Raw genomic sequence first — 27,782 nt, 5'->3', positions numbered from 1 at the left:
GCTGTAAATACAAATATTTTTCAATGTTTTATTTTATATATGTTGAAGACAAGAGGGAAATTGGGAGATATAGAAAGATGCGTGTGTGTTGGGGAGAGACTAGTATCCAGATATATGGAATGAGAGAGAGAGAGAGAGAGAGAGAGAGGGGGGGGGGGATAATGAGAGGACGTGCCTGCAACGCAATCGAATAATTAAGAAACCAATAGACAGTGTTATTGATTACGCCGCTAGGATGGGTCTATTGTTCACAAATATTTACATTTAGCAAGATGCGTCTTATGATTTTTCCCGGAGAGGTCAGTTCGTCTGAGTTTTCAGTCTGGCAGCTAAATTTGAAAGGTCTATATAAACAAAACGAATTCCACTATCATGCTTATATGCGTTAGATTATTTCAATCACTGGACCTAATTATGGCGGTCGCATGTTTAAATCAATACTTTATTTATGTACAGCAAGACGAAGTTTCAAGTAAAAACCTACAAAAAAATGTCACTGTGATTATGAAATTTTAGGAAATCGAAACCAAAATCGAGGTATGGATAGATATCCCGGACATGGAAGAATGAACTCCAGGTATATATCATTTTCTTTTATTGTTGACCGGATTGCATGATCCTTAAAAAAGACACACACACACAAAACATTAAAAAAAAACATAATTCACGGTTGGTCACCATTAGGCCTGCCAAACGTCAATGATTTTCGAAGTGCTCCGATTTCAAAAAGGACTGAAATTCATCGGAAATAATAAGTAAAATGTTAAATGATGTTCAGTAAACAGCGACGAATAACAAGTTAAGCCACCCTGGGTAAGAAACACAATCTCTACCATTAATTTGAAATTCCTATAATTGAAGTGGTAACAATGTCAAGGGGAAAAACTATAACATCAAAGTACTATTAACGACAACAGAAATAAATGAGATTGCATTAAACATTTTTATTAAAGCCACACGAGTGCAAAACAATCATATGACAAACATATTTACTTCATACAAACTATTACGTAAATACCAGTTACGTTATAAATATATGTATATAAAAAGTATATAGGTGCAATATAGCCTTTGCAAAAAATATCAAAGAGGTTATGTAAATTAGAAATACCGATTTGTTTGTTGCTGCCTTGTAATGAAAATGCTTACGACCATTACGCTACTGCCGTAGGCCTACAAGCTACTTCTGAAACGCTCTAAATCGTGAGCTTTGGAATTAAACAAATTTTTACATTTTTGTATAATATCATATTTCGTAATGGATAGAAATTAATATGTATGAAGAAATTTCCACAATTCCCATCATTAAAAAAAAATAGCGAAACATTCAAAGTATAAGTCTAGAAATAAAATTTGATCGACGTAAACCCATTTGGTTGGAGGTACATTATTTAAACAAAATTATGACACAAATAAAATAAGAACAGAATCACATGACTTCGCAAAACTGCAGAACGGCCCCCATCCCGTCTCCATCGATTTCACAAAATATTTGTGAACTATTTCTCGTTAGGATTGTGAGTTGGTGCGTGAGTGTTTTTTTTTTTCATCAGTTGCAGAGTAAACATCTACCCTGATGTAAATTAAATGACATTTACGTGAATTAACCAAAGAATGACAGATGAAAACGCATACGATGATAGCGTAGTAAAAGCTAAAACATTGAGATGCCACATTTATAGAAGAATGAGACGTTAATAAAATGGATAAACGTCGTGTTGTAATTCAAATAACTGCACGACGTAATAATTTATATCGTGTAGTAATTCGAATTACAAAAACATGGCGTAATTATGTACTTAATTCGAATTACAACGATATAAAATATTTACGTCCTGTAGTAAATCGAATTACGACAAGGCTTACGCTCCTCTACATACAAATCACTGTCCATATTAAAATATCAAAATAACAAAAGTATAAACAGAATAAAAACTATATCGCAAAAGCTTTCATCAGACTTCAAGTTGAGAATGGCAAATACACGGCTAGTTCATTACAGGCATATATACCAGGCCATGCTTTATATCGTTTTATGTAAAAGTATTGGTTTAGAGCGCCCCAAACACTGCAACCATTTTCTTTGCCATTGCCATTTACCATTGTCTATCGCCATGCATATGCAAAGAAAAGAAACCGAGTGCTGCCCTTATCTGTCTATACGAGGCTATTGGCGTAGTTCATGATGGGACGAGAGAGAGAGAGGGGGGGGGGGGGGGGGACTTGACCCCCACCGATTTCTCTTTTTTTTTGTGCGACAGCCTATAAGAGCGGAATATCGAAAAATCACACAAACAAATTCGCCGCCTGTGATTGGTGATAACAAGAACTGTGAACATCCAATAATTACAAAAAAGCAAAACCTGTACAAAGAATTTGAAATGTACAACGCCGATTAATTGTCTACATATTCAAATCGTAATAAAAGCTATACGCTCAATATTGCACACTCCAAGCCGAACAACATTATAATACTGTAAAGTAAATCGAAAAAAATGTAGAACAGAACAAATACCAGACATTGTAACATGTATGTACTAATCTATAGCTACAGTCGCACACATGAAACCGACTCCGCACCTATAAAAAATGTTACGTCATTTCGAATGGTTATTGGTTTATTTAATTGGGGCATCGATATCCACACGCTTAATGGAGCTTGCACGCACGCACACAATTCCATGACGCACGCTCGTTCGCACGCAGGGGAGGCGGAACGTATTTTTGTTGGGCGGGGGGGGGGGGGCGGTGGGTGATGGGGGCAAAGCCAAAAAGAAAACTTATATGCCAAAAAGGGCATTTTGGTGCAAACTGATTATTTCACCATGAGATTATCATCTGAGTGAAGGAGTTGTGTGTTTTGTACTAGTTAAGTTTTAAAGTGATTTCAGATCGATAACATATATATTTAGGTGTTTTTTTTTGTGAGCGAGCGGTTTGGAAAAAAAATCAAATCTGAAGTTGTAAAACTTGATTTTGTGTCAATTATGGACCTAATTACTCTTAAAATGGCATTCTATTGGGATGTTGCGAGAGCGAATCACGAGCTCAAACTTTTGGAAATTCCATGTAATAAGAAATGAAAAGTAAACATTCCGAACAGTGTTTTTATAATCATGAAAAACGATGTGAATCTAACTAAAGAATTAACGCGAGCGCGAAGCGAGCTGAAGTTTTTAATATTTTGACTTGAAAACGAACCTTTTAAAGACTGCATTTAGTGACTCATTAATAGGATACGGGCTACATATCTCACCAATTGAAGAATGCGAGCGCGAGCTGAAAATTTGTGATATTCTAACCAGAAAACTGGATATTCTAGGCATTTTATTTAACCGGGAACAGAATGACTACCTTAATAAACAGTAATTGGTGCGAGCGCAACACACAAGCCAAAAATGTATAATACTCCAACCTGAAAACTTTGCATTCTATGCATTTTTGTAACCATGATAAGGACGAATACCCAATAATAGATGCGGGGGTGGGGGGGGGGGGAGCTACCCCCCCCCCCCCCCGGTTTCTGCCGCCCCTGCTCGCATGCACGACCTTTGAGGCCGATAAAAAAAGTACTCCATGACACAACAAACCGTATGTGATCGTACCAACTCGTAAAATACTTCACGTACACACACTCACACGCAATATAAAAAGTATGTAACTCTGTGCGCACTTGACCTTTTGGAGTACCTTTGTTGTTTCCGGTGGTCTCAAAAGAGCGCGTAGAAGCTCCATCCATTTTATTGATATCGATGGTTTGGAGTCAGTTTCGATGATGAGTTGAATGTAACATAATAACTGTATAGTGGTAAATGTTCATAGGCTTAAATACAAGATACATTATTTTACATAATACATATCATACAATACAAATATACATAGTCCAATCAAAAGCACACCTGCTGATTTCAAACAAGTGGAATGCCTCTGGCCGTCTCACCTGCATCACGCGATTCAATATAGCAGCAGTGCTGATTTTGAAAACTACTATAACTCGCACAAGATGTTCAGTGATACTTGGTTACTCTTATTTCCACGTTTTATGAACTAGACCAATACACTTATAGAGATATGATGGCAATTCAACAAATACCCCCAACGTGGCCAAAGTTCTTTGACCTTACATGACCTTTGACCTTGATCATGTGACCTGAAACTCGCACAGGATGTTCAGTGATACTTGATTACTATTATGTCCAAGTTTTATGAACTAGACCAACACACTTTCAAATTTATGGCTGTAATTCAACAAATACCCCAATTTGGCCAAAGTTCATTGACCCTAAATGACCTTTGACCTTGATCATGTGACCTGAAACTTGCACAGGATGTTCAGTAATACTTGATTACTATTATGTCCAAGTTTCATGAATCAGATCCATAAACTTTCAAAGTTATGATGGTAATTCAACAGATACCCCCAATTCGGCCAAAGTTCATTGACCCTAAATGACCTTTGACCTTGGTCATGTGATGTGAAACTCATGCAGGATGTTCAGTGATACTTGATTAACCTTATGTATAAGTTTCATGAACTAGGTCCATATATTTTCTAAGTTATGATGACATTTCAAAAACTTAACCTTAGGTTAAGATTTTGATGTTGATTCCCCCAACATGGTCTAAGTTCATTGACCCTAAATGACCTTTGACCTTGGTCATGTGACATGAAACTCAGGCAGGATGTTCAGTAATACTTGATTAACCTTATGGCCTAGTTTCATGAACTAGGTCCATATACTTTCTAAGTTATGCTGTCATTTCAAAAACTTAACCTCAGGTTAAGATTTGGTGTTGACGCCGCCGCCGCCGTCGCCGCCGCCGCCGCCGTCGCCGTCGGAAAAGCGGCGCCTATAGTCTCACTCTGCTATGCAGGTGAGACAAAAAAAGTTTTAGTAATTGCGATTCGAAAATTAATGAAGATTCTGATAAAATTAGCCAACGTCTGGGCCCAATAAAACATTGTTTATACACACAAATATCATACTATACAAAATATAATACAACCCCAAAGATGACCACCGTGTTGGCGGGTTTCAGTAAGTGCGCAGTTAAAATTAAAGGATTTTTAAAAATACAAAATTTATATCAAAATTGGAAGATAAAAATGAAATTAGCAAACTTTTGGTTTAAGAAACGGTTTATAAAATAAAATGCTAGGATATGAGGTCGTTTTGAACTTCATTTATAACTGCCATTTCTATTCAATTTATATTCATAACGTTTATTATATATAATTCTAATATTTTTGCAATTTCAGTAAATAGCTTGGTCGTGGCGTACCAGTACTACCAAGTATTAAGAACAAATGAGATTAAAATGATATTATTCGGTTGGACTTGTTGCTCCTTGTCTTTTGAATTCTCTATCCATCAAACTTCGTATTTGTCACATAATTGAGACATTCAAATCTGAACTGAACACCCATCTTATCCAGCAAAGTTATATTGGAGATAAAGCTGGTGCCTTTCAATATTTTTTATAGATAAATGACAGTATGCAAAATGCTGTTCATCATCATCATTATCATGTAAGATTTTTTTTTTACTTTCGTGAAATAATCAGTAAGTGGCAAATTGCAAAAAAAGGGAAACAATAATGATAATAACAATAATAATAATAATAATAATAAGAATAATAATAATAATAATAATAATTATTATTATTATAACAATAAAATGAATGATACATTGATGACCCCTTGTACTAAGACCAGTCAATATAAAAAATGCAAATAAAATTACACAACACAACTTTGCATATTTACAGAAATTACACAAGCACCGTTTCGCCATTATGCTTGATATCACATTGCACATTGCACCGATTCCATTAGAAAATTGAAGGCATTTAAAATGACCCGTGGTAGTGCGAAAATATATGTTTGTAGTCTGTAGCAAGAATAAAAGTGAAGATAGCCTTTGATTGGTCAGTTATAGATGCCTAGTCCACGCCTTCCTGCTCTGCGCGAAGCCTTGCCTTCTGCGGACAGAACATAAAAAAATATAACATATAAAATTGTCTTTGACAAAAAAACAAAAGTACATAAATATTCAATTTGAAAGATGGCCAAATCAGTGAAATGATAATATACACATTCTTGGTCATCGATGATGGGTAATGAAGAAAGAAGAAGAAGAAGAACAACAACAACAACAACAAACAAACATACTTCTTGTTTGGTTTTCCTCCCGTGGCTACAATTTATACGGATACTGTAGCTTCTTATAGAACCTTTTAAAACCAACACTTCACATAATTATACGAATCCAAAGTATGGTCATTGATACTCTTTTGCTTATTACATATCCGCGTTAATAATGATCATTATGTGAGTCAACACAAACATCAATTAATTTAACAGCAAGTGTTATATAACTCAGTTATAACACAATAATAATACTATGGTGACTGAAGACTCCTCAAATGCCTTCACAGACCGGGGATACATCATACTGATTATAACTTTGCAGCCCTTGCAGCTTAAAATGAGAAATTGCTCGACATACCACCCCCCCAAAAAAAAAAATGTATATGATTAGGGCGATAAGGCCGGTTACACTTCGTAATTCCGAAGGTTCTTTATTCCGAAGGTTCGTAATTCCGAAACACGTAATTTGCCTATACCTCGATGTTCGTTAATCCGAAAACGTAAAAGGGTTCGTTAATCCGAACATTTGTGGCGTTATTCCGAAGGTTCGATAATCCGCAAACGACATGAGAATCGAAGTTCCGAAGGTTCGTTAATCCGAAAACGAAATAAGGTTCGTTGTTCCGAAGGTTCGTTAATCCGAAAACGAAATAAGGTTCGTTGTTCCGAAGGTTCGTTAGGTTTGTTAATCATTTCGTTTTCGGACTAACGAACCTTCGGAATTACGAACCTCATTTTTTTTTCGGATTAACGAACCTTCGGTATTACGAACCTCACTTCGTTTTCGGACTAACGAACCTTCGGATATACGAACCTTTGGAATAACGAACCTTCGGAATATCCGAACCTTCGGTATAACGAAGCTTCGGAATTACGAATGTATGCGTATAAGGCCTTTATTTTGTATGTTTACATACGAATCACAGGGACAAATGAAATAGTCCAATGATGGCAATATTGATAGAGTGAAAGAATAAATGAAAATGCCGATAAAATACCTCTCTCATTTTCTCTTTAATCTGATCTTCCTTCAACTTCTGCTCCTCGTATCGATAGAGGGCGGACCTCAGTGGCTCCACAACGGAATCGTTAAGCTGGGTAAAAAGCTGTAGAATTATCATAAACGAGATGCGTGATGGTAGGGGCAGCAATATTATGTAACGAATGTATAATCAAACGTATTAGGGCCCATCTTACAAAGAGTTATGATTGATCTAATCACCCTCAAGTATATGGCAATCCATCAATGTAATTTTTCTTTCAGGAAATTTGCACAATGTCCTTTTTAAACAAAATAATAAATGAAACCGAATGTTTAAGAAAACGGTGAACGTGTGGATATACAGCCTACTAATAAAAAAAAAATGTAGAAACAATATTTTGAACATGCGATTTAGATGTTCACGTTGTTGGCTTTCCATAGTTTATCTTTGCACAGAACTTGACAATTTTCTGAGTGACAAAGTCAATAAAGCATGCACATAGCGAGGGGCGCCTTTCTTTTATTTTCAGACCAGTGTATGGATGACGGGTATATAAATAAAAGCGTGAAACATATGTAAATTGTGGAATATCCAATCTAGCATTAAAAAGACACTTTAATAATTTATTTCAACATATATTTTGTCTTTGCAAAGGGTAGCAAAATACAATGCCAAATCCCCACAACTCCATTCCCCTGAAATAAAGGTTATTTTCAAAATTCAAGGGCTTGACCCCAACATTAATGCATGTCTGTTTTGGTCGGACCGACAACCATTCACCCTTGCTGGAATAAACACCACGATATACATGTAGGTGCAAGTAAGAAACATATTATATTGTTTTCAAATGTGCCCCAAGGCCTCTACTTTGGACTTGATATGAACCGGAAGGATATATTGGATGCAATGTTGTAAGTACACACTCCGCCCCCCTCCCTTTCCTACTTTAATACACACCCATCTTCCGCTAAAAAAAAAATCCATAAATTCTGTCGCGTTGACTGCAAATAATATTAAGTACAAAAATATGTGTGATTTGTCGCCCAGAGGAGCGAAACAAAATACAATCAAAGGAAAGGGTGAGAATTATTGGAAGGTTTTAATAATATAGTTTTATATCATATATATCACACATTATTATTGTTTAGTTATTAATGTATATTGTAATATCAACCATTGGAATTGGGACAGGAGGCTTCATGCCACAGTAATTCAGTAAACTTTTCCTTTCTCTGGCGTTCCAATGATTGATATTTCTTATTTTGTATAGTTTATACTTTTGTATTATTTGCCGAATAAATAAATAAATACAAGAAGGGATGTGGGACATTTCTCTTAATATTTTTGATGAATCGAAACACAACTACTTGGAGACAAAAAAAACACATTACAATTGTATACTATTCGAAACTAAACTTAACTAGTCATCATTTCTATAGGAAGATCATAAAACCCACCTTTGCAACCACTTCAAACATAGGAATAAGAACAAACTTGATGAAACCAACTTGAGCGGTCGGTTTAGTGACTTTATCACGGTCCATGAAGGATGCAACTGGTAGCCCCTCAATCTTCTCTCGGTCGCTCTGAATAAAATAAAATAAAATAAAAATTTGTAATTACAAAATCGAGTTAACTCCCAAAGTATAGACCATGTTGATCCGAACTGAAACGCGTAGCTTGCATGCGCAGTATACACACATGCATACAGAATATATTTGAATAATTATGCATAAGTTGAATCTATTGAATTTTGTAGCAACTACACGTTTTTTTTTCTTCACATCGTACATAAATATATAGATAAAGCTATAAACAATATGTTCATTTATATTAATTGCTTTCGCATATTTTCTATGCGTCCAGACATTTCCTGTTTTGTGATACTTTACATATACGCGCACTCCAAACATTTCACGCCTCATCGATTTTCTGAACAGCCAATGAAGCATTTGTTTACAAACTACTAACAATGAAATCTCGCTTAGCCTTGTGTTTTTTTTTGCATAAAATATTCTTGGATATCAAACACTTCGATACTTATATTTGGAATTTTTAATTTTTTGGATTATCATCTCTAGACAATTCGGTTAAATTGCATGTGTTGTTTAGGGTTTGAAACATTTGTTTAGAATCAGGCGCGGACCCGGAAGGGGGGGGGGGGCACAGGGGGCACGTGCCCCCCCCCCCCCCCCTTTGAGAAGCAAAATTAAAGTTTGTCAGTAAAAATGCCATCAGAACAGACGTGTGCGCCCTCTTTTGAAATTGAAGACCATTAAAAAAAATTCCTTTTTTTTGCGGGTACGAAATATGATTAATTTGTGGTTGAAAACCTTTTTTTTTTTTTTTTGCGTGTCAAAACTTTCCTCCGAAAAATTTGCCCCCCCCCCTTTTGGAAAATCCTGGATCCGCCCCTGTCCTGTTTAGACTGTTTAAACTACTGTAAGGTTCATAATTTTTCATGCATCTACATTGGATCATTTCTTGAAATCATGCTGGTGAGTTAATCAGCAGGTTTTAATAATAAAAATTTGTTTATATACAATTGTTGAAATATGAAAGGTTATGTAAATTCTATGAAAATATTTTCAAAATATAAACACAAGACTGCTGGTTACTAAAAACGTATTTTAATTAATATTCCCAATATTTGTTTTAAATATCTTGTCCAAACGTGTTTTGGTTCTTTGCTTTTTTCGAAACATTATTTCATTTTAAAAACGTAACATCTGTTTTTTGCAGAATGTTACCATTCAAATGTGTTGGACTATACATTAAAAAAAATTGTAAAGCAAAGGAAATACTTTATTGCATAAAAATATTTTTAAGAATGAATATTTAGCAGAAATTTCAAACACCTTTCGGAAATGTTATTAAAGCATGATAGCTTAATCTTCCTATTTGACTTGAAAATATTTCAAAGAATTGAATGATAAAAATACAATGTCTTTTAATTTTTGCATAAAACACACATGTTCATAATTTTATTTCCTTTTTTTTTTTTAATTTTCGATACCGAAACGATTATAAAGGGGTGGGGGACAGCAGTTGAATATTTTGATCTCGAAAATGTCAAAAAAAAATGTAATAGACGTTTTCATATCAAAATTATAATGATATTAATAGAGAAATTAAAAAAAATAATCGAACAAAATCTGCTACTCTGAAATGTGCTACCCTGAGGAGACCCAATAAACATGCATAAAGGAATGTGTTTCCTTTTCAGCTATATATAAAGTTATTCAAATTTCATTTCAAATATTTACTTTTTACAAAAAAAATGTTCATGATAACTGCTTTACCAACCTGCATGAAATATTCTTCGAGTAAGCAATCCACCCACGGCTCCGATACATCAGATGGACGCACCTCGTTGGAAATATCACAGCACTTGATCAAAACCATTCGAAGCTGGATATGACAAGTTGGAAATAATATGAAAACGAGTGAGATTAATGTAATTTATTGACAGCATGCATAGGTTGAGTCATCTGACACCGTTGTTACCATGACAGTATTGTATTTGCAAGTTAGAGGAAATTAGTTCTGCGTAGCCACCTAGCCCCCTTAAGAAATAAAGAATTACATGTAATTTCAAAGGTGCTGAATTTAGACATGAAAATGAAAGCACATTAAAGAATTCAACAGAGCAAATTTAATTAAATATTCAGGGAGCCGTGTAAATAAGTGCATTAATTTCTGTATTGGCAAGATTGAAGAGGGCATTGAGAAAGTGGGAAAACGCCATCCTGATAAAAAGGGGGAAAATAAGAATTAAACGAATAAAGACTTTCGTCGGCCTGGTGCCAGTTAATATAGGGGTTCCCGTCCATTTTTGTCAAAATCTCAACCGATTTAATGATGTAATAATTCAATTTGCAACTAATTTGAATGACCTATGAGATCAGCATTTAGATAGCCAAATAATTAATTCAATTTAATTCTATTGGCACGCGATTTCATGGTTAACTAATTCAAACATATATAAAGAACGATCAAATTAAAATAGCTGAAGAAGTGTTTTCAAATTCGCACCGGTACCCTCCTTGCGAACGTTTAGGAATTCAAAATCATTAATATGCAATCACTTACAGGATATGGACATGTTTTCGTTGTTTTTTCTTACTTCTGTTGGATAATTTTGAAAATGAGTTTTACTTCTATTATTGGATGTTTACAAATTTGCTGAAATGTATCATCCATCTGACAAACCATCATCGGAACAACAACTTGTTTTTGCTCCACTTTCGTAACATTAGACTGTGGTCAATACCATGTTTCTTATCCCTTCCCCAAAACGATATAAATTACAATTATGTAAAATAAAAAGAACAAGATGATGAAGAAAAAATACCTCCCATTGTCAAATGTCATCTACCCACTCATTGGCGGATAATAAGTGTTACATGAATTACGTCCTTATCAAACATAATGGAATAAAATGATACTAACTGAAAACATCAAAAATATAAAAAGATAGAGTAAAGTAAAAAACAATATTGTATAACGTAATAAAAAAATGAACACAGAAACATGTTATCTAAAATTTGGATGTTTTAAGTGCAAATATGTGTGCCGATAAATGAAATTGAAAATGGTATTTCAGGCGGAATTAAACAATCAGTTCATCGTCGCGAAATTAAATGACACCTTTGAGCCATTAATTTGAACGAATTTCTCTCTAAATTAGAAATCAAAGTAATGATATACAGTGCGTATCAAAAAAAGTTTACACTTAAAAAAATCCTGTAAAATTGTACATTTGTAATATCTTGAAGACTTTTCCACATTTTAGCATTGGTGCAGATCCATTTAAGCAAATGACGATATAACTGTCGACAAATATTTCCGCTTGAGTGAGCACCACTTACTTTTGAAAAGTTAGTGAAAAATTATTTGCGCAGAACCTTGAAATAGTTATGGGAATAAAAGTAGACCTTAATCATGAAGAACGCGTGTAATTTAGCTTGGAAAATTGATTTGAAGATATCGTTTACCTGTTTAACTTGTTTCTTAGCCCAAAACACTTCGAAGAGTGCATTGCACCCCACCCCACTCCCCCACACACCGAGGCCATTGTGACGATATTTGCTTTACACTGAGCTGTGAATTACATGAACTGGCTAAGGCTTGATTTCCATTTTGTGAATCATTGTCAAGCTTTGGAAAATGTGAAGAAACAAGTATTAAATAAAAAATGAATTGTAAACCCACTTTAAATGATAAAAACTTAGTGAAAAATGCTGGAGATGTCTGATATAAACTTTTGTTCAGATTCAGTTATGTCCTCAGATCCAGCAGGCACAAAAACAGTAAAGGTTGTGCTTACCTAGTGTTGACATTTCAATTTGGGTGGGAAAAATGTTACAAAATGCTTGAATGTATCCGTTTTATTTCAAATGACTAAAAATGAAAGGAAAATGTATGAGAAATGTTTCGCAGGCTAAGTTTGATTTCACCCTTTCCCCTTGACACAGCGTGAAAATGAGCATTTCTGCGCAAACAGATTTCTGCGAGCTTTACAAAAATGGACAGTGCTCACTCAAGTGTAAGACTCTGTAAAAACTTTTACTTTCATTAGATAGATGAGACCCAAACCCAAGATTATATGGGAAAAAAAATTACCCATATTTTGTAAATTTTTAGATTCCCAGGGCTTTTTCAAAGTGTAAATTTTATTTTGATACGCACTGTAGAACGGAATTTAATGGTGAATAAATGAAAAAATGAACCATGTGTGCAGAGGCTGGACGAAATATTTCGAATTTGAACGTCCTTTCATTGATTTGAATGCAACTCTGGTGAAATTGGACGGGAAAACCTATAGTAATATGGTGTATCAAATGAATATACTAACATAGTTAAGATGTTCCTGGTTTTCAAAGTCAAAACCACCTTCCACCTGGGCCTTAAACTGGTCCAGAATCTCAGAGTGACGAGCCATATCGGTTGCCATGATCAACATGATAATACCCTGTAAAAAGAACATCATTTAAGTCCGATAATAAGAACATGAGAAATACACTCTAAAATAAAACTAAACAAAACTTAATACTCAAAGATAGGCGGCGCAACTATAGCTCTTTCCTATAATAAACGACTGTTTTCTAAACGAATGCAATTTGGTTAAAAAAGGAACAAAAATAAATCAAAGAATTCTAATTGTGCAACCCAGTCTTTCATCCTAACGATCTAATCATATTTTAGCAATTCTTCAAGAGTGAGTTTGAATGAAAAATAATGATTAATTTAGGAAGAAACGCAAAAAAAAAAGAAAATTCAAACTCACCTCTCGCAACAGTCAATGAGCAGTAGTTCAATTTCAATGACTATTTTTAATATAACTCTGTATTCGCCTATTTTCAAATTTGGAGGGGAAAACGTTTGACTGATTAGGTAACGACGGCATTAAATCCCTATGATACATGCGGTTTTAAGAATCAATAATAACAACCTAAATACTGCAAAGAAAATACAAATTATACATTTGGAAAAGACATTTTTTCAATTTCGGTTGGATCGCCAATGTATGCCATGGCAAAATTTTCCGTCTGTCATGTCGCGTTAAGCCCCTTACGTTACCTAACTAAATCATGATTACAAAGCGCTCATCACGGAGGGTTTTGAGAGGTTGGCCATTGATGTTGATTTCGACCCACATCCATGTATGCTTATGAAACGTACATGAAATCATTGCATCTGATTCGCTGGGAGCAAAGTAGTCACTTAGAATTACCCACAAAACTTTTCCAATGGGAGCGATTCATGTACTGTATTGCAGTGATTCCCCCACCGCCAGATGCTATGAGGTAGGTCATACTGTAAATCTCGCATCTGATTTGCAGATGCTAATATAGTCACTGAAAATTTCCGAAAAACAACTACATGAATCTTTCCCCCATTGAACAATTTGTCCTGTTGCTGCATCTGATTTGAAGATGCCAATATAGTCACTGACAATTCCCGAAAAAAAAACTACATAAAACTTTCCCCTATTGAACAATTTGCACTGTTGCTGCACTTACCTGTCGGATATCCTTGAACTGTTCTTCGGGTACGTTACGGAAGATGTTACACTCTGGATTGCTGATGATCTTGAAGGCTACTGCACAATGGTGATTTTCTAACGGTGATATGTCGTTGTACCGGATAGCCAGATCGGTACGGGCATTTATCTGATACCTGCAGGCCGAATAAATACGGTAAACTATTTGATCTAAAAGCCTGCTATTACAACAGCCACAAACTATCTCCAGGTAAGACGCATCTTCCTCCCCATACAAAAGACGATATTTCAAAATAATTGAGACATTAAAACATTGTAAAAGGAAGACGTGGGAATAAAACACAAGTTTTTTTAGGTAAAACAGTCGATACAAGACTACTGCAAATGACAAATGTTTGGAACACTTGTCATGACGGATGTATATTAACATACTGTAACTAAGCATCATTTGGCTGCCAATTTCATTTTCTCATCTGGCCTTTTTCCTAAGGTGTTTAGATCGATTTCGCTAATTTACAATTCTACATATGCATTCATAATGGTTGGCAATAACAATTATCACATGCCCAACAAATTGCCCAATAGATAAAGATGGAAAAAAAATACCAGTTGTATTATCCACCTAACGATCATACTGGGACCCATTATAGACCAGAAATAAATTATACAATTCAGGGGCCGCGGAACGGTTTTGAAAGTTGGGGGCTAAGCCAAATAAAGGGGGGGGGGGTGACCATGCAAAATCACATATGGCGATATTTAAGTTTTTGTACACGGTTTTGGAAAGTGCAGGGGCTGAAGCCCCGCAGCGCCCCGTTTCCGCGGCCCCTGTACATTAATACCTGAACGGTGGGAGAGGGGGGGGGGGGCGGGCTGACCTTATAAAAAAGAAAGATGATAATTTATATCTTCTCGTATTCGTTAACTGAAAATGTGTGCCTGGGGGGGCACCACTGAATCATTGTTATTATAGTCAACCTGTGATGAAAAAAATAGTAATTTCAAGGAAGCCATATGGTTGTGCACGCACCACACCATCTCCCTACACATAGATGGACAAACAAGCATCCGAACTTTGCCATTTCCCGACAGACAAACACCTTGGTAATATTCATAATTAGTGTTACGTTGAGGACGCGTCAATGTTAATTCGAACAATGATTAACTATGAATGTATGCACATTGGTGCTCTAAACAGACAGTAGAATGCAAACAGACACCTGATAGTTGCGACGCCGTTTTCCTAGATGAAAGGGGAGGACCGCTAAAATTTGGATAGTAAAATAATTGTTCGAAATGGCACTCAATGCAATATTTTGATCGATAATCATTTATTTCCTCTAATCATGCGAATTATCAAATGCCAATTACGTGGAAGATCATGATTTTTTTTTAAATATCAATATCTTATTCTCAACACGATATAATCATGATAACATATACCATGTTACATTGTGATGTCATATTCAATTTCTTATTGCATTTTGGGAAAATTAGAATTATATGAATTTGTTTGTCCTTTATTTGTGCACATGTTATAATAGTGATTTTTATTCATTGTATTATGTCACAGGACTGCAATGTAAAACAGCCACTGTGCTGATCGTTTTTATCCTGTTTAAATATACTTCAACATATTCAATATTAGTTTTTTATGTTTACGTCAAATTATTGTTTTATTTTGATGATGATCATTCAAAATCATGATTTGATGTCAATAAACTTTGAATTGAATTTAAGTGAACTATCATTAAGTTATTGTGCATTAATTATTGTGTAATAATTTTATTTATCCTACTATGAGATCTGTTCACATTGTGTGCTATATGATTTTTTTTTTTTTTTTTGGGGGGGGGGCAAATGTATGTCATTGCAGAAGAAATAACGCTTCTTCTATGTAGTCAGATATTTCTATAATATGTACCATCCAAATACTATCTGTTCAATATTCTAGTAGTAAACATTTCGAAGTTGTTAATGAGATTCGTGGGAAGAAAGGACGGAGAAAGCTTCATAATGACGATGGTCAACGTCACACTACTTGGGTCGGATTTCTTAAGATTATCCTCGAAAGGAAACCGTATATAAAAGGTAAAAGGACAAACATGAACGTGGTTGACTGTAAACACCGAACAGCATAGCTAGGCTGGAAAGAATAAACTGTCATGTATCCCCTTTCCACTGGATACAGAAAGCGAAGTTCTTAAAGGGATGGTCCGGGCTGAAAATATATATATTTAAATAAATAGAGTAAAATTCACAGAGCAAAATGCTGAAAATTTCATCAAAATCGGATAACAAATAACGAAGTAATTGAATTTTAAAGTTTATCAATATTTGTGAAAAACAGTTATATGCACATCGTCATGAATATTTATCAGGTGGGCTGATGATGACATATCCCCACTTTCCTTTTTCTTATGTTATTACATGAAATCATAATTGTTTCAAACATGTGTAAATGATGTGTCTCCATTATGATGAAATAAGTTGCAGCAACAAATAACTAATGCACTTTTTTATCAGTTGTCAATCCAATTGTTTTAGTTCTTGGTAATTTTTTTTTAAATAAACCTAATTTCATATGATAAAATACAAAATAACAAGTGGGGATATGACATCATCAGCCCAGCTAATGAATATTCATAAAGACATGCCTAGAACTGTTTCATCGGAATAATGCAAATCTTAAAAATTCAATAACTTCATTATTTGTTATCCGATTTTGATGGAATTTTCAGCATTTTGCTCTGTGAAGTTTACTCTACTTATTGAGATATAAATTTATCCAGCCTGGACCATCCTTTAACCTTTCAGATTCAAGGCGAAAAGTGAATGACAAGGTATGAACAAATAATATACAGGGATCTCATGCAGTCTTGCACAGATCCACACCGTGTTCAGATTATCCCCCGCTTAACGGGACGTCCCCAGAGGGATCTGCGTATATGGCTGTGTAATTGTTCCAGTCATTTTAACAATTGATGTTCACTTCCAGCAGCTTTATTGCGATCGAGCCAATCCCTTAAACATGCCTGTGAAGACATGTGTATATAAATTAGGAAGTTTGTTTAATCCAATCTCATTTTCATTGGTCTTTCTTTTGCTATCCTTATACTGTGACTGTGGACAAACCCCTTCGTGATCAAACTATTTTTTTAACTATTGACATGTGCATAGTAAAGAATTTAAGCAGTGAATTGTAAAGGTTTGATCTGTTTCTTTCGGAAACCAGTTTATATAAATATTAATATATATCATTTCACAAGATGTTTTTTTTATTATATCTATTACTGGAGTTTACTTTTAGTTAACGGGGGAGGGGTCGAATATTTCCCCACGCCCTTCGACGAATTTCGTGATTGCGCCGCCACGTATTTTTTTTCCACCACTGAGCGCTCGCTGACGTTGCGCGACTTTTGAAAATATTATTATTATTATTTGGCACCCGGATACACAGTTCCCAATTTATGCAATTTTTTATGAGTGCCTGTCAGACTAAAAATTGGTCAAAAGCATGATTTTGTGTACAAAGTCAATGCAAATTGTGTTCTCAGCCGGAAATTACAAATGTATACTGATTTTCACTTTTGGCTGGTTTACATGGATTTATATTTAAGCTGTTTATGATTGCAAGAATGTGCCCGATAATGTTCATGGAAAATAAAAGAAGTATGAAAATGCTGAAAAGCAATGTAAGGAAATGAAATTCACAAAACAATAAAATACAGAGGAAATTGTGTGTCATCATTTTCTTTAAATTTGATGGAAATGTCAAGATTAACATTTGAAAAATGACAACATATATCATACTAGTGTTTAAAGTAGGTTGAAGGCAAAAATAAAAATCTGTTTCAGTTGAATTGAATAATGACTGTTGCTATGACATATTGAATTTATAATTGGTACATACGTGTTGTTGAAACCAGGGTGGTCCAAATCATGGCACACTGCCGCTGTGAGGAGAATACCAAGGTCCGACAAACAAAACTTGGACTGGAGATCGCACAGGTATATCATACCATACATCATCTGCGTCACACAAAAGCAGTGACGGAAATTGTGGAACGGGTTATTACGGTAGTTCTCCTGGACACAGAGCTATACGGAGGCAAATAAAAAAAATACGTATAAATATATATTTTGTTTTGTAATAATATGTATCAATCATTCAGTTCAAATTCAAAGTAATGGTACATTGTAAAATATTACAATTCAATATATGATGCGGAGAACGATATTGAGTATGATGCTACCAGTAATATCGACCCAAAACAAATTGGAGCAAGCTATTGTTTCTGCGTCAACCCCCTTAATGAAATTAAATTCGTATTTATCATATTAAAAGGAAAAAAATGATGATGCGAAGTAATTACATAGCACACATTCATTGTAAAAATAATACTCACAATTGATAGATTAAAAGACATGAAATAATTATTTTGCCAAAAAATAAGCAAAAAGGAATACACAATATGAATCTTCCACTCTCGTTTTTTTTTTTTTTTTTTTTTTTTTTTGGGGGGGGGGTGGGGGGGGGGTTCTTGGATTCTTGTCTCAAAGTAACACGAAAGGATTGGGCTCGCTATAAAACAATTATTGACAGTAATGATATAAGGCAGTCAAGATTTACGTTAGAACATTGCAATCCAAATAATGCTCTTCAATTACTCACCAGAAACCGCCTGAGGACGATCGGATTCATATGAAACTCGTTTACTAAACCCAATTCATGGTACATATGCTCCAGGAGACACAGCATCTGATCAAAATAAATCGAATATATTTTAGAATTGTCTAAAAAATTTTTTAAATAAAACCGATGGCTTGTTTACCATTACTCTTATAGCTTCGGGGGGGGGGGTATTTTTGCAATACTAAATCCGAAAACTGCTTCATTAAGGCCCCTAAGACATTGGTGGTGTTACTGCTTGCTACTGTTGCGATTTTGTGCAATATATTTTGTGACCAAATGATCGCACGAGCAATTGTGAAAGCCCCTATATGCTGATTTTTTAAGCCCCTTTCACAATGTTCTTTCTTTTATTCTCTTTGCGGACGACTCTAACTTATTTTTTTTCACATAAAAATCCTCTTCACCTTGCTAATATAATCAACTCTGAACTAGAAAATGTCACCCAATGGATAAGAGCAAATAAATTATCAATAAATATTCCAAAAAACAAAATATATGTTGTTTAGCAACTCTATAAATACACTTCCTGTTGATATTATTTTGGATGGAACTCCCTTGGAAAATGTATCCCATGTTAAGTTTCTTGAAATAACAGTCGATAATAAGCTTTCATGGAAATTCCACATAGATAACATACGTAAAACTATTACACGCAACATTGGTATAATTAACAAGCTTAAATTTTGTTTACCATTATCGTCCCTGCTTACATTATATTCATCCCTTATATTGCCTTATTTAAATTATGGAATTTTGGCGTGGGGTAATACACAACAAACACTCTTAGACAAATTACTCCTATTACAAAAGAAGTCTCTTCGTATCATAAGTCACACAGCATATTTGTCTCATACTGACCCATTATTTCTTGAACATAAAATATTGAAAATTAAAGACTTATATTTGTTTAATCTCGGTCAGTTTATGTATAACTATAACAACAACAACCTCCCAAATGTATTTAATTCAATGTTTCTAAAAAAAAATCAATCCATTCATAACTATCCAACAAGGCGATTCCATTTACCACTTTTAAGAACTTTGCTGGCTCAGAACACATTTATATATGATGGACCGAAGTTATGGAACTCACTTCATAATGATATAACAACTGCAAAATCTTTGTACTCTTTTAAGTCTAAATTCAAATAATCTCTATTAAAACCTTATAATATACTCCCAAATTAAGTCTAATTCATCATCTCCGTCAGGTCATCATTATTACTATAAATACTATAATTCAAACATAAAATAATCATTATCCTTTTTTATTGAAAAAAAAAACCAAATCTGACACAAGTCCTTCTCATGTGTGCTCGTTATTGAACCTCATACTATTGAACCTCATATTATTGTGTCTATCCTCTCCTCTATTTTCTCTTCCTTTCCTGTCCGCTTATCCGCCTTCCTACCTGTTATTTGTTCACGGCATCAAACACATTTTTCGTGCACTATATTTCCAGGTTATTTTATATATTTTTTTTCCCTTTTATACACATCATTGAATCCAGTTTGCTTGAGTCCACGATGGCATATGTTCTACCTACGTTCAGCAGCACCCATCCATCTTCTCAGGGCATTCTCCCCCCCTTTTTTGTTTCTTCTCTTTTTCTGGGGGGGGGGTGGGATGGGGAAGGGTGGATATATTTTAGGACGGGTTGTTTTGTCCTTTATCAAACTATATTTTTTGATTTGATTTGATTTGATTACATATACCTGTATTTGTACTATGTTATTTTGTTATTTGTTGTGTTATCTATTTTTTGAGGGGCCCACATTGTACAAGCATTGCTTTTTAGTGGGTCCCTCCATTTCCATCTTAATTTAATTTCTATTGAAAAATAGTATACATATTTAAAACATACAATGTGTTGCCCAAATTGTCTAAGTGTTTTTTTTTTCTTCACAACATATGTATTATTTTTTTTTTTTGCAACGGATATTTATGTTTATATATGGTATATAATTTGTTTTTGTTTGATGGAAGTGAAATAAATAAATAAATTTGAATTTGAATTGACGTATGACCATTTGCGACCTTTAGGTCGTTCGACAGGCTGCAACAGGCATCAATCGCTAGTCATCTCATAAGATCGCACAGAGGCTTTCACAAATGCAACAGCTATCGTACAACAAAAACAACAAGTAAACCCCGTTGCACGATTACGTCGCATAATGCTCTTATTGTGCTCGTGCGATCACATGCGAGTGTTGCACGAGGGATCGCGAGTGGAACGGTCGCATACATGCGAATGCAACGGTAGTGCAATGTTGTAAGCCGTTGCGATCGGTCTTGCAACAGTCTTATGGCCTATATATTATCGCACACAGTCGCAAGACTGGTCTCTGTACATGTAGGTCGCTAGCACATGTGCAAGTGTTGTACGACCTCCAGTCGAGTAAATACGACTACTTAGTTGTGCCACCTCTCGCATCAAGTCGTACAACGTTGAACAACACTCACTCGATGATCTCCAGACCGATGGTACGATCTGATACGAGTGAATCGATTGTATTTGATTGCGTTTGGATTTTTAACATCTTCAAAGTTCAGATGCGACTTGTCACGACCACCTCGAGTTCGTGCGATCGTCTACAACGACTGCGAGTGCTCGCAAGACACCAAGGGATCAATCGTGCAACAACAAGAAAAAAACTGTTGCAGGTGGTCGTAAACAGGTCATACGTCAATTGTGAAAGGGGCTTAACTGTTTACAACCGTTGCGATTGTGTGCAACATATATTGTGACCAAATGATTGCAAACGATCGCACGAGTAATTGTGAAAGCCCCGTAAAGCCCCTTTCACAATTGACGTACGACCTGTTTACGACCACCTGCAACAGTTTTTTCTTGTTGTTGCACGATCGATCCCTTGGTGTCTTGCGAGCACTCGCAGTCGTTGTAGACGATCGCACAAACTCGAGGTGGTCGGAGGTGATCGTGACTGGTCGCATCTGAACTTTGAACATGTTCAAAATCCAAACGCGATCAAATACGATTGATTCACTCACAACAGGTCGTACCATCGGTCGGGCGATCATCGTGTGAGTGTTGTTCAACGTTTTACGACTTGGTGCGAGAAGTGGCACAACTAAGTATAGTCGCATTTAGTCGACTGGAGGTCGTACAACACTTGCACATGTGCTGGAGACCTACAGAGACCAGTCTTGCGACTGGGTGCGATAATATGAGACTGTTGCAAGACCGATCGAAATTACGGCTTACTACATTCCACTCCCGTTGCATTCGCATGTATGCGACCGTTCAGCCCCTTTCACAATTGACGTCCGACCAGTTTACGACCGCCTGCAACAGTTTTTTCTTGTTGTTGCACGATCGATCTCTTGGTGTCTTGCGAGCACTCGCAGTCGTTGTAGACGGTCGCACGAACTCGAGGTGGTCGTGGCTGGTCACATCTGAACTTTGAACATGTTCAAAATCCGAACGCGATCAAATACGATCGATTCACTCGCATCAGGCCGTACCCGGGGTCGTACCATCGGTCGGGCGATCATCGTGCGAGTGTTGTTCAACGTTGTACGACTTGGTGCGAGAGGTGGCACAACTAAGTAGTCGCATTTACTTGACTGGAGGTCGTGCAACTCTTGCACATGTGCAAGCGACTTACATGTACAGAGACCTGTCTTGCGACTGGTTGCGATGATAATATGGGCCATAAGACTGTTGCAAGACCGATCGGAACGGCTTACAACATTGCACTACCATTTCATTCGCATGTATGCGACCGTTCCACTCGCAATCCCTCGTGCAACACTCGCATGTGATCGCACGAGCACAATAAGAGCATATGCGACTTACTCGTGCAACGGGGTTTACTGGTTGTTTTTGTTGTACGACAGCTGTTGCAACTGTGAAAGCCTCTGTGCGATCTTATGAGATGACTAGCGATTGATGCCTGTTGCAGCCTGTCGCACGACCAAAAGGTCGCAAATGGTCGTACGTCAATTGTGAAAGGGGCTTAAAGCTGTTCGCATATAATACGTGATAACAAAGTTACACACGACAGTGCAAATGACTGGAAATCATTTTGTGTTGAAACTGGCATACTGTATGCCATTTTTTCCAAATTTTCACTGGTGTTGGTCAAACTCCTAAGAAAGGGTCACCAGTCATTCGTTAAGTCACTCGTTACTTATGAAAGCAACACCCGTTTTTGTTTGTGAAATCATTTCCAATATCATATCTGATGAATACGATTTGAATATCAAAAAGCAATTCAATAATTCAAAAATGATTAAACCTGATTTCAGTCAGTATACAATTCAAAATTTCGGAATGAAATTGCTAACTACGAGTGGCGGGTATGAAACCGTTTCTCTTGTATAAAATTGCTCATTTCGGAAGATAGGCGTTCTAAGGGCAGTTTTGATAAAAATGACCGTTTATAATATAAAAATTAAAATTAAACTTATCACAAAATATACTGATGGATGAAAACAAAACCGGCACCTCACTTCTAAAAGATCAGCATGTTAGATCTTTGGCATGCTTGGAAAGGTTTTAATATGTTGATTTGGTGAAATTCAACAATGGCAGCTTACCTCATTCGATTCCCAATGCCAGATATCAAACGTGGGTTTCTTGAGGTATTCCTTTGTCTCCCTCGAAAGTGTATACTGCAGAGAAAAAAAATAAACGTACAAAAAGACTTTTAAGAACGTACGGCGAATCTAATCACTTCAAGGTCTTATTGAAAACCTTTCCCCCTTTTTGTCAAATTCTCTATCATTGCCTTATGAATGTATAATGAGCAAGATGATTGCGTATTTAATATCGGAGATAAAGCTCATCCCAAACGCACACACACCCACACAATGATGCTCGCACATACACACACATTTTCCTACCGTGGATATTGTATCATAGAAAGGGAAATTGTCACAACTTTTCAATGTTCTAAGCCCTGATTTATGAGACAATAGTAAAAAAAAATGAGATATACATGTATACATAAATATATATATGTATATTTATATATATAAACATATATTTATATATATATATATATATATATATCCCTGATTTATAAGAGAATAGTAAAAAAATGAGATATACATGTGTGTATATATATAGTTATATCCATAATATTTATTTTAATATTATTATTCATGTATGCCATAAATTTTAATGCCTCTAACGTGTGTAAGATGTTTGACTCCATGATTTCAAACGTCCATTAGAAAAAAAAATCTCGGGGTGAATACATTGAAAGAGGCAATTCAGGAGAAAAAGAATGAGTACTTGTTTGTTGCCATGGATACCAAACCTAATGACAGCAGGTGATGAATGCTGAAAGCCGTTTCTCGATTCCAAATGAAATAAAAGAACCCATTAAACGACAAAAATTACATACCGCATAAAGCATTAGAGACACCCGCACAAGAAATTATACAGCCGCAATGGTTGTCAAGTTAGCATCAGCCAATTCAACCACTTAAAGACTCACCAACGAAATGAATAAATGGCTTCATAAGAACAAATATCAAGCGAAAATACATTTGGCGAAACCACAACAGTTTAAAATCATTTTATCGTTGATATTTGAATTTCAACTTACAAAATATTGCTCATGAGTATATATATATGGACGACAAATGCAGGTCCATGATAAAGTGTGACCGATGAGGATCGATTAAATTTTCGCTTATTTTGGTCACTTTTCGATGGAATTCCGAGATGTAAATTGCACATGAGACGAGCTCATGTTTAAGCATTAATATGCCGCGTTCAACTCAATTTGGCTATAAGACTCGGTAGTTCTTATGTTCATAACAAAACTGAATTGTCTTTTATTTCCGACAGTGGCGCAGTTATTCGTTTTTAAATCTTTAAGCTTCTGCCCTTTCAGTAATTACCTTTTATAGCGCCATTATACACTCTTAAAATAGTTACGCAAAAAATTACTTTTAACCAACCCTCGGCAACATACTGTCCACACAACTATCGGTTCAAATCTGCCCCAATTGGGTAATAAAAACTAATGATTGCCCAGAATATATATTTTTAACAACATACATGTACATTACCGAACACATTGGACAGTGTGTTGCCGAATTTTTAAGTGGATACTGACCCTACTTAATCTTTCAAGGAGCATTTCATAAAACAATCAGTGTTTTTTACTGTCAATTTTATTCTGAGCCAATCGGATGCAAGAATTTCAGTAGCCTATAACATTTTTGCTTCATGAAATACTGCCCAGTTCATTGTATTTCATGGTCAGTAAAAACTTCACGAATGATTGCTGTGATTTCCGTTAAGCATTCAAGGTTTTCTTACCTTTGGGTATTTTGGGACATCACGCTTTGCGACGATCTGTGTGTCGTTCCCCAGGGCGGCTGGTATGGTACATTTACAGAAATTTGCATGGCGACTAGAAAGTAAACACAGAGGAGAGAAAAAGTTATTATGGCGAATTTCTATGAGGCGCCGATTGTACCAATATTATATAGAACAATTATTTGTTATATAATCATTATTTATTAAATAATAACTATTATTTATATATAATTTACATTTTATTTGTAAATAATTACTATTATATAAAATAACATTTCTAATTATTTATATATAATTCCAAGTAATACTTCATTATTTGTAAATAATAATAGTTCGACATTTCATTATTTATAAATAATGATTATTTGTTTTTCATTATTGATAAATAATGATTATTTGATTTTCATTATTTATAAATAATGATTTTTTTTTCATTATTTATAAATAATGATTATTTGTTTTTCATTATTTACAAATAATTTTTATTTGTTTTTCATTATTTATTAATAATGATTATTTGTTTTTTTTTATTATTTATAAATAATGATTATTTGTTTTTCATTATTTATAAATAATGATTATTTGTCTTTTATTATTTATAAATAATGATTTTCGTTTTTCATTATTTATAAATAATGACACTACATAATTTATTATTTATAAATAATTGCAATTCGTTTTTTCCATTATTTATAAATAAGTTTTCTATTATTTATAAATAATTATTATTTATTAACAATGCCAGTGCACATTTCTTTATTTATAAATAATTTGTTGAGTTTCCCATTATTTATAAATAAGGATTATTTGTTAAATAATGAAAACGTCTACTTCATTATTTATAAATAATTTTTTCGAGTGCGCCATTATTTTCATTATTTATAAATAATCATTATTTAATGTTCGAGTTTTCCATTATTTATAAATAAAGATTATTTGTTAAATAATGAAATATCTACTTCATTATTTATAAATAATAATTTTGTTTCAATATCCCATTATTTATAAATAATCATTATTTATAAACAATTTTTACAGTTTTCCATTATATACAAATACTCATTATTTATATACAAATAACCATTATTTATTAAATAATGGAAAACTCGCTATAGCATGCAAATGTGGGACCGCCCATGATTTGTATATTCATGATGCGATTTCCTTTTTCGTGATTTTTCTTCACAAATTTTTGTCCGTTTCCTCTTCATAATGGCATTTCTTGAAGCAATTTTATAGGGATATGGTCTGATTGTAATATTCTTCATTTTCTATATAACTTCGTCTTCGTAGAAATATCAAAAAGTGTAATTTTATACGATTTTTCCTACAGTTCACAATCCCCGTAGGCGCGCGTGTATTTCACCTTTTCTCTCTGATCGTAGGAACAACCCAAGGGTTCATTACATGTTGTCGCGCACAGAAAAATTAAGCCATAGAAGTTGCGTGTTGTGGACACCAGAAGTGAGATCCCAGCACGCGAGACCCACTTGTTAGAGATCCACTGACCGGTGAATCGACGAAATGCTCTTCATCGAAATATTACGTTGGTTGGTCCCCGGAACCGTCGGGCGGAATTTAGCCCGAAATCCGGATCCTTAATGGAAGTGGATCAAGTGCATATGAGCTGAGAGAGTGAGTTAAGTGCATCAGGCCCTTCTACTTTCTATAATTTTTTTGTTTTGTTTTTGTTAAGTTAATTTTTCCCAAAAATGCTCGCAACGACAATACGGGGGCATGATGACCCCTAAATTTTTGAAAACTTATTTTTCTATTGAAAATTTTCACAAAATTCATCAAAAGTGTGCACGAAAGCCTTCATATTTCACTTTTAAAACTCCAAAAAGTGCCCAAATGACAAGCTTGGTCGCTTCGCTGTGTCGCTTTCAACTTGAAAACGAGTTTACACGCATGCTCCCCCCCCCCCCGAAAGAAATTCTGTGTACGGCCATGCTCAAAAGAGCCTGGCATATTGATTTATATATACTTTTTATTTTCATTATTTTTATATTTTTTTTCTCATTATCACCATGGCCTCACGCATAATTTTTTCAGGGGGGGGGGGGTAGCATGACGCGCGTAAACTTTCTATAAAAAAAACCTTGAAAGCGAGACAACTACGCGACCAAGCCAAAATGACAAGCTTGGTCGCTTCGCTGTCTCGCTTTCAACTTGAGAGCGTTTACGCGCGTCTATCCCCATATCCCGAAAGAAATTCTGTGAACGGCCATGCTGAAAAAGAGCATATGGCACCATTGATTTATATATACTTTTCATTTTCATTATTTTTATCACATTATCATCATGGCCTTATGCAGAATTTGTTTCCGAGGGGGGGAACAGGACGCGCGTAAACTTTCTAAAAAAAATCTTGAATGCGAGACAGCGACGCGACCAAGCTAAAAAATGACAAGCTTGGTCGCTTCGCTTTTTCAAGATTTTTTTCAGAAAGTTTACGCGCGTCATACTCCCCCCCCCCCGGAAATTTCTGCGTAAGGCCATATAGTCTGGTCTGTTAGCGGAATTATGTGGACACGGTGGACAAAAGCATTATTTTTTCTCCAGACCTTTGTTTATGTATGAGAATTAAAAATGGGGTATGCTCCAAAAAATCTGGCTGCAGGAACAGTGAAAAAATGGGTGA

The 27,782-nt window shown here is 35.1% G+C and overlaps 1 protein-coding gene across 1 annotated transcript; it reads right to left on the bottom strand.

The window, feature by feature from the left end:
* Nucleotides 1-924: 924 nt before the first annotated feature.
* Nucleotides 925-26,673, bottom strand: LOC129266509 (high affinity cGMP-specific 3',5'-cyclic phosphodiesterase 9A-like). Its single transcript, XM_064104217.1, has 11 exons — nucleotides 26,648-26,673; nucleotides 25,139-25,232; nucleotides 23,401-23,475; nucleotides 18,816-18,902; nucleotides 18,054-18,241; nucleotides 14,160-14,316; nucleotides 12,992-13,108; nucleotides 10,441-10,545; nucleotides 8,592-8,720; nucleotides 7,150-7,257; nucleotides 925-5,982 (listed from the first exon to the last, which is right to left on the bottom strand). The coding sequence occupies exons 1-11, from the start codon at nucleotides 26,671-26,673 to the stop codon at nucleotides 5,944-5,946; spliced, it is 1,125 nt and encodes a 374-aa protein (XP_063960287.1). The 3' UTR covers nucleotides 925-5,943.
* Nucleotides 26,674-27,782: the final 1,109 nt, after the last annotated feature.

The sequence above is a fragment of the Lytechinus pictus genome, chromosome 8 (genome assembly GCF_037042905.1).
Source record: "Lytechinus pictus isolate F3 Inbred chromosome 8, Lp3.0, whole genome shotgun sequence".
NCBI lineage: Eukaryota > Metazoa > Echinodermata > Echinoidea > Temnopleuroida > Toxopneustidae > Lytechinus > Lytechinus pictus.
The sequence above is the reverse complement of the archived record's forward strand: the minus strand, read 5'-3'. Positions and strand labels throughout refer to the sequence as shown.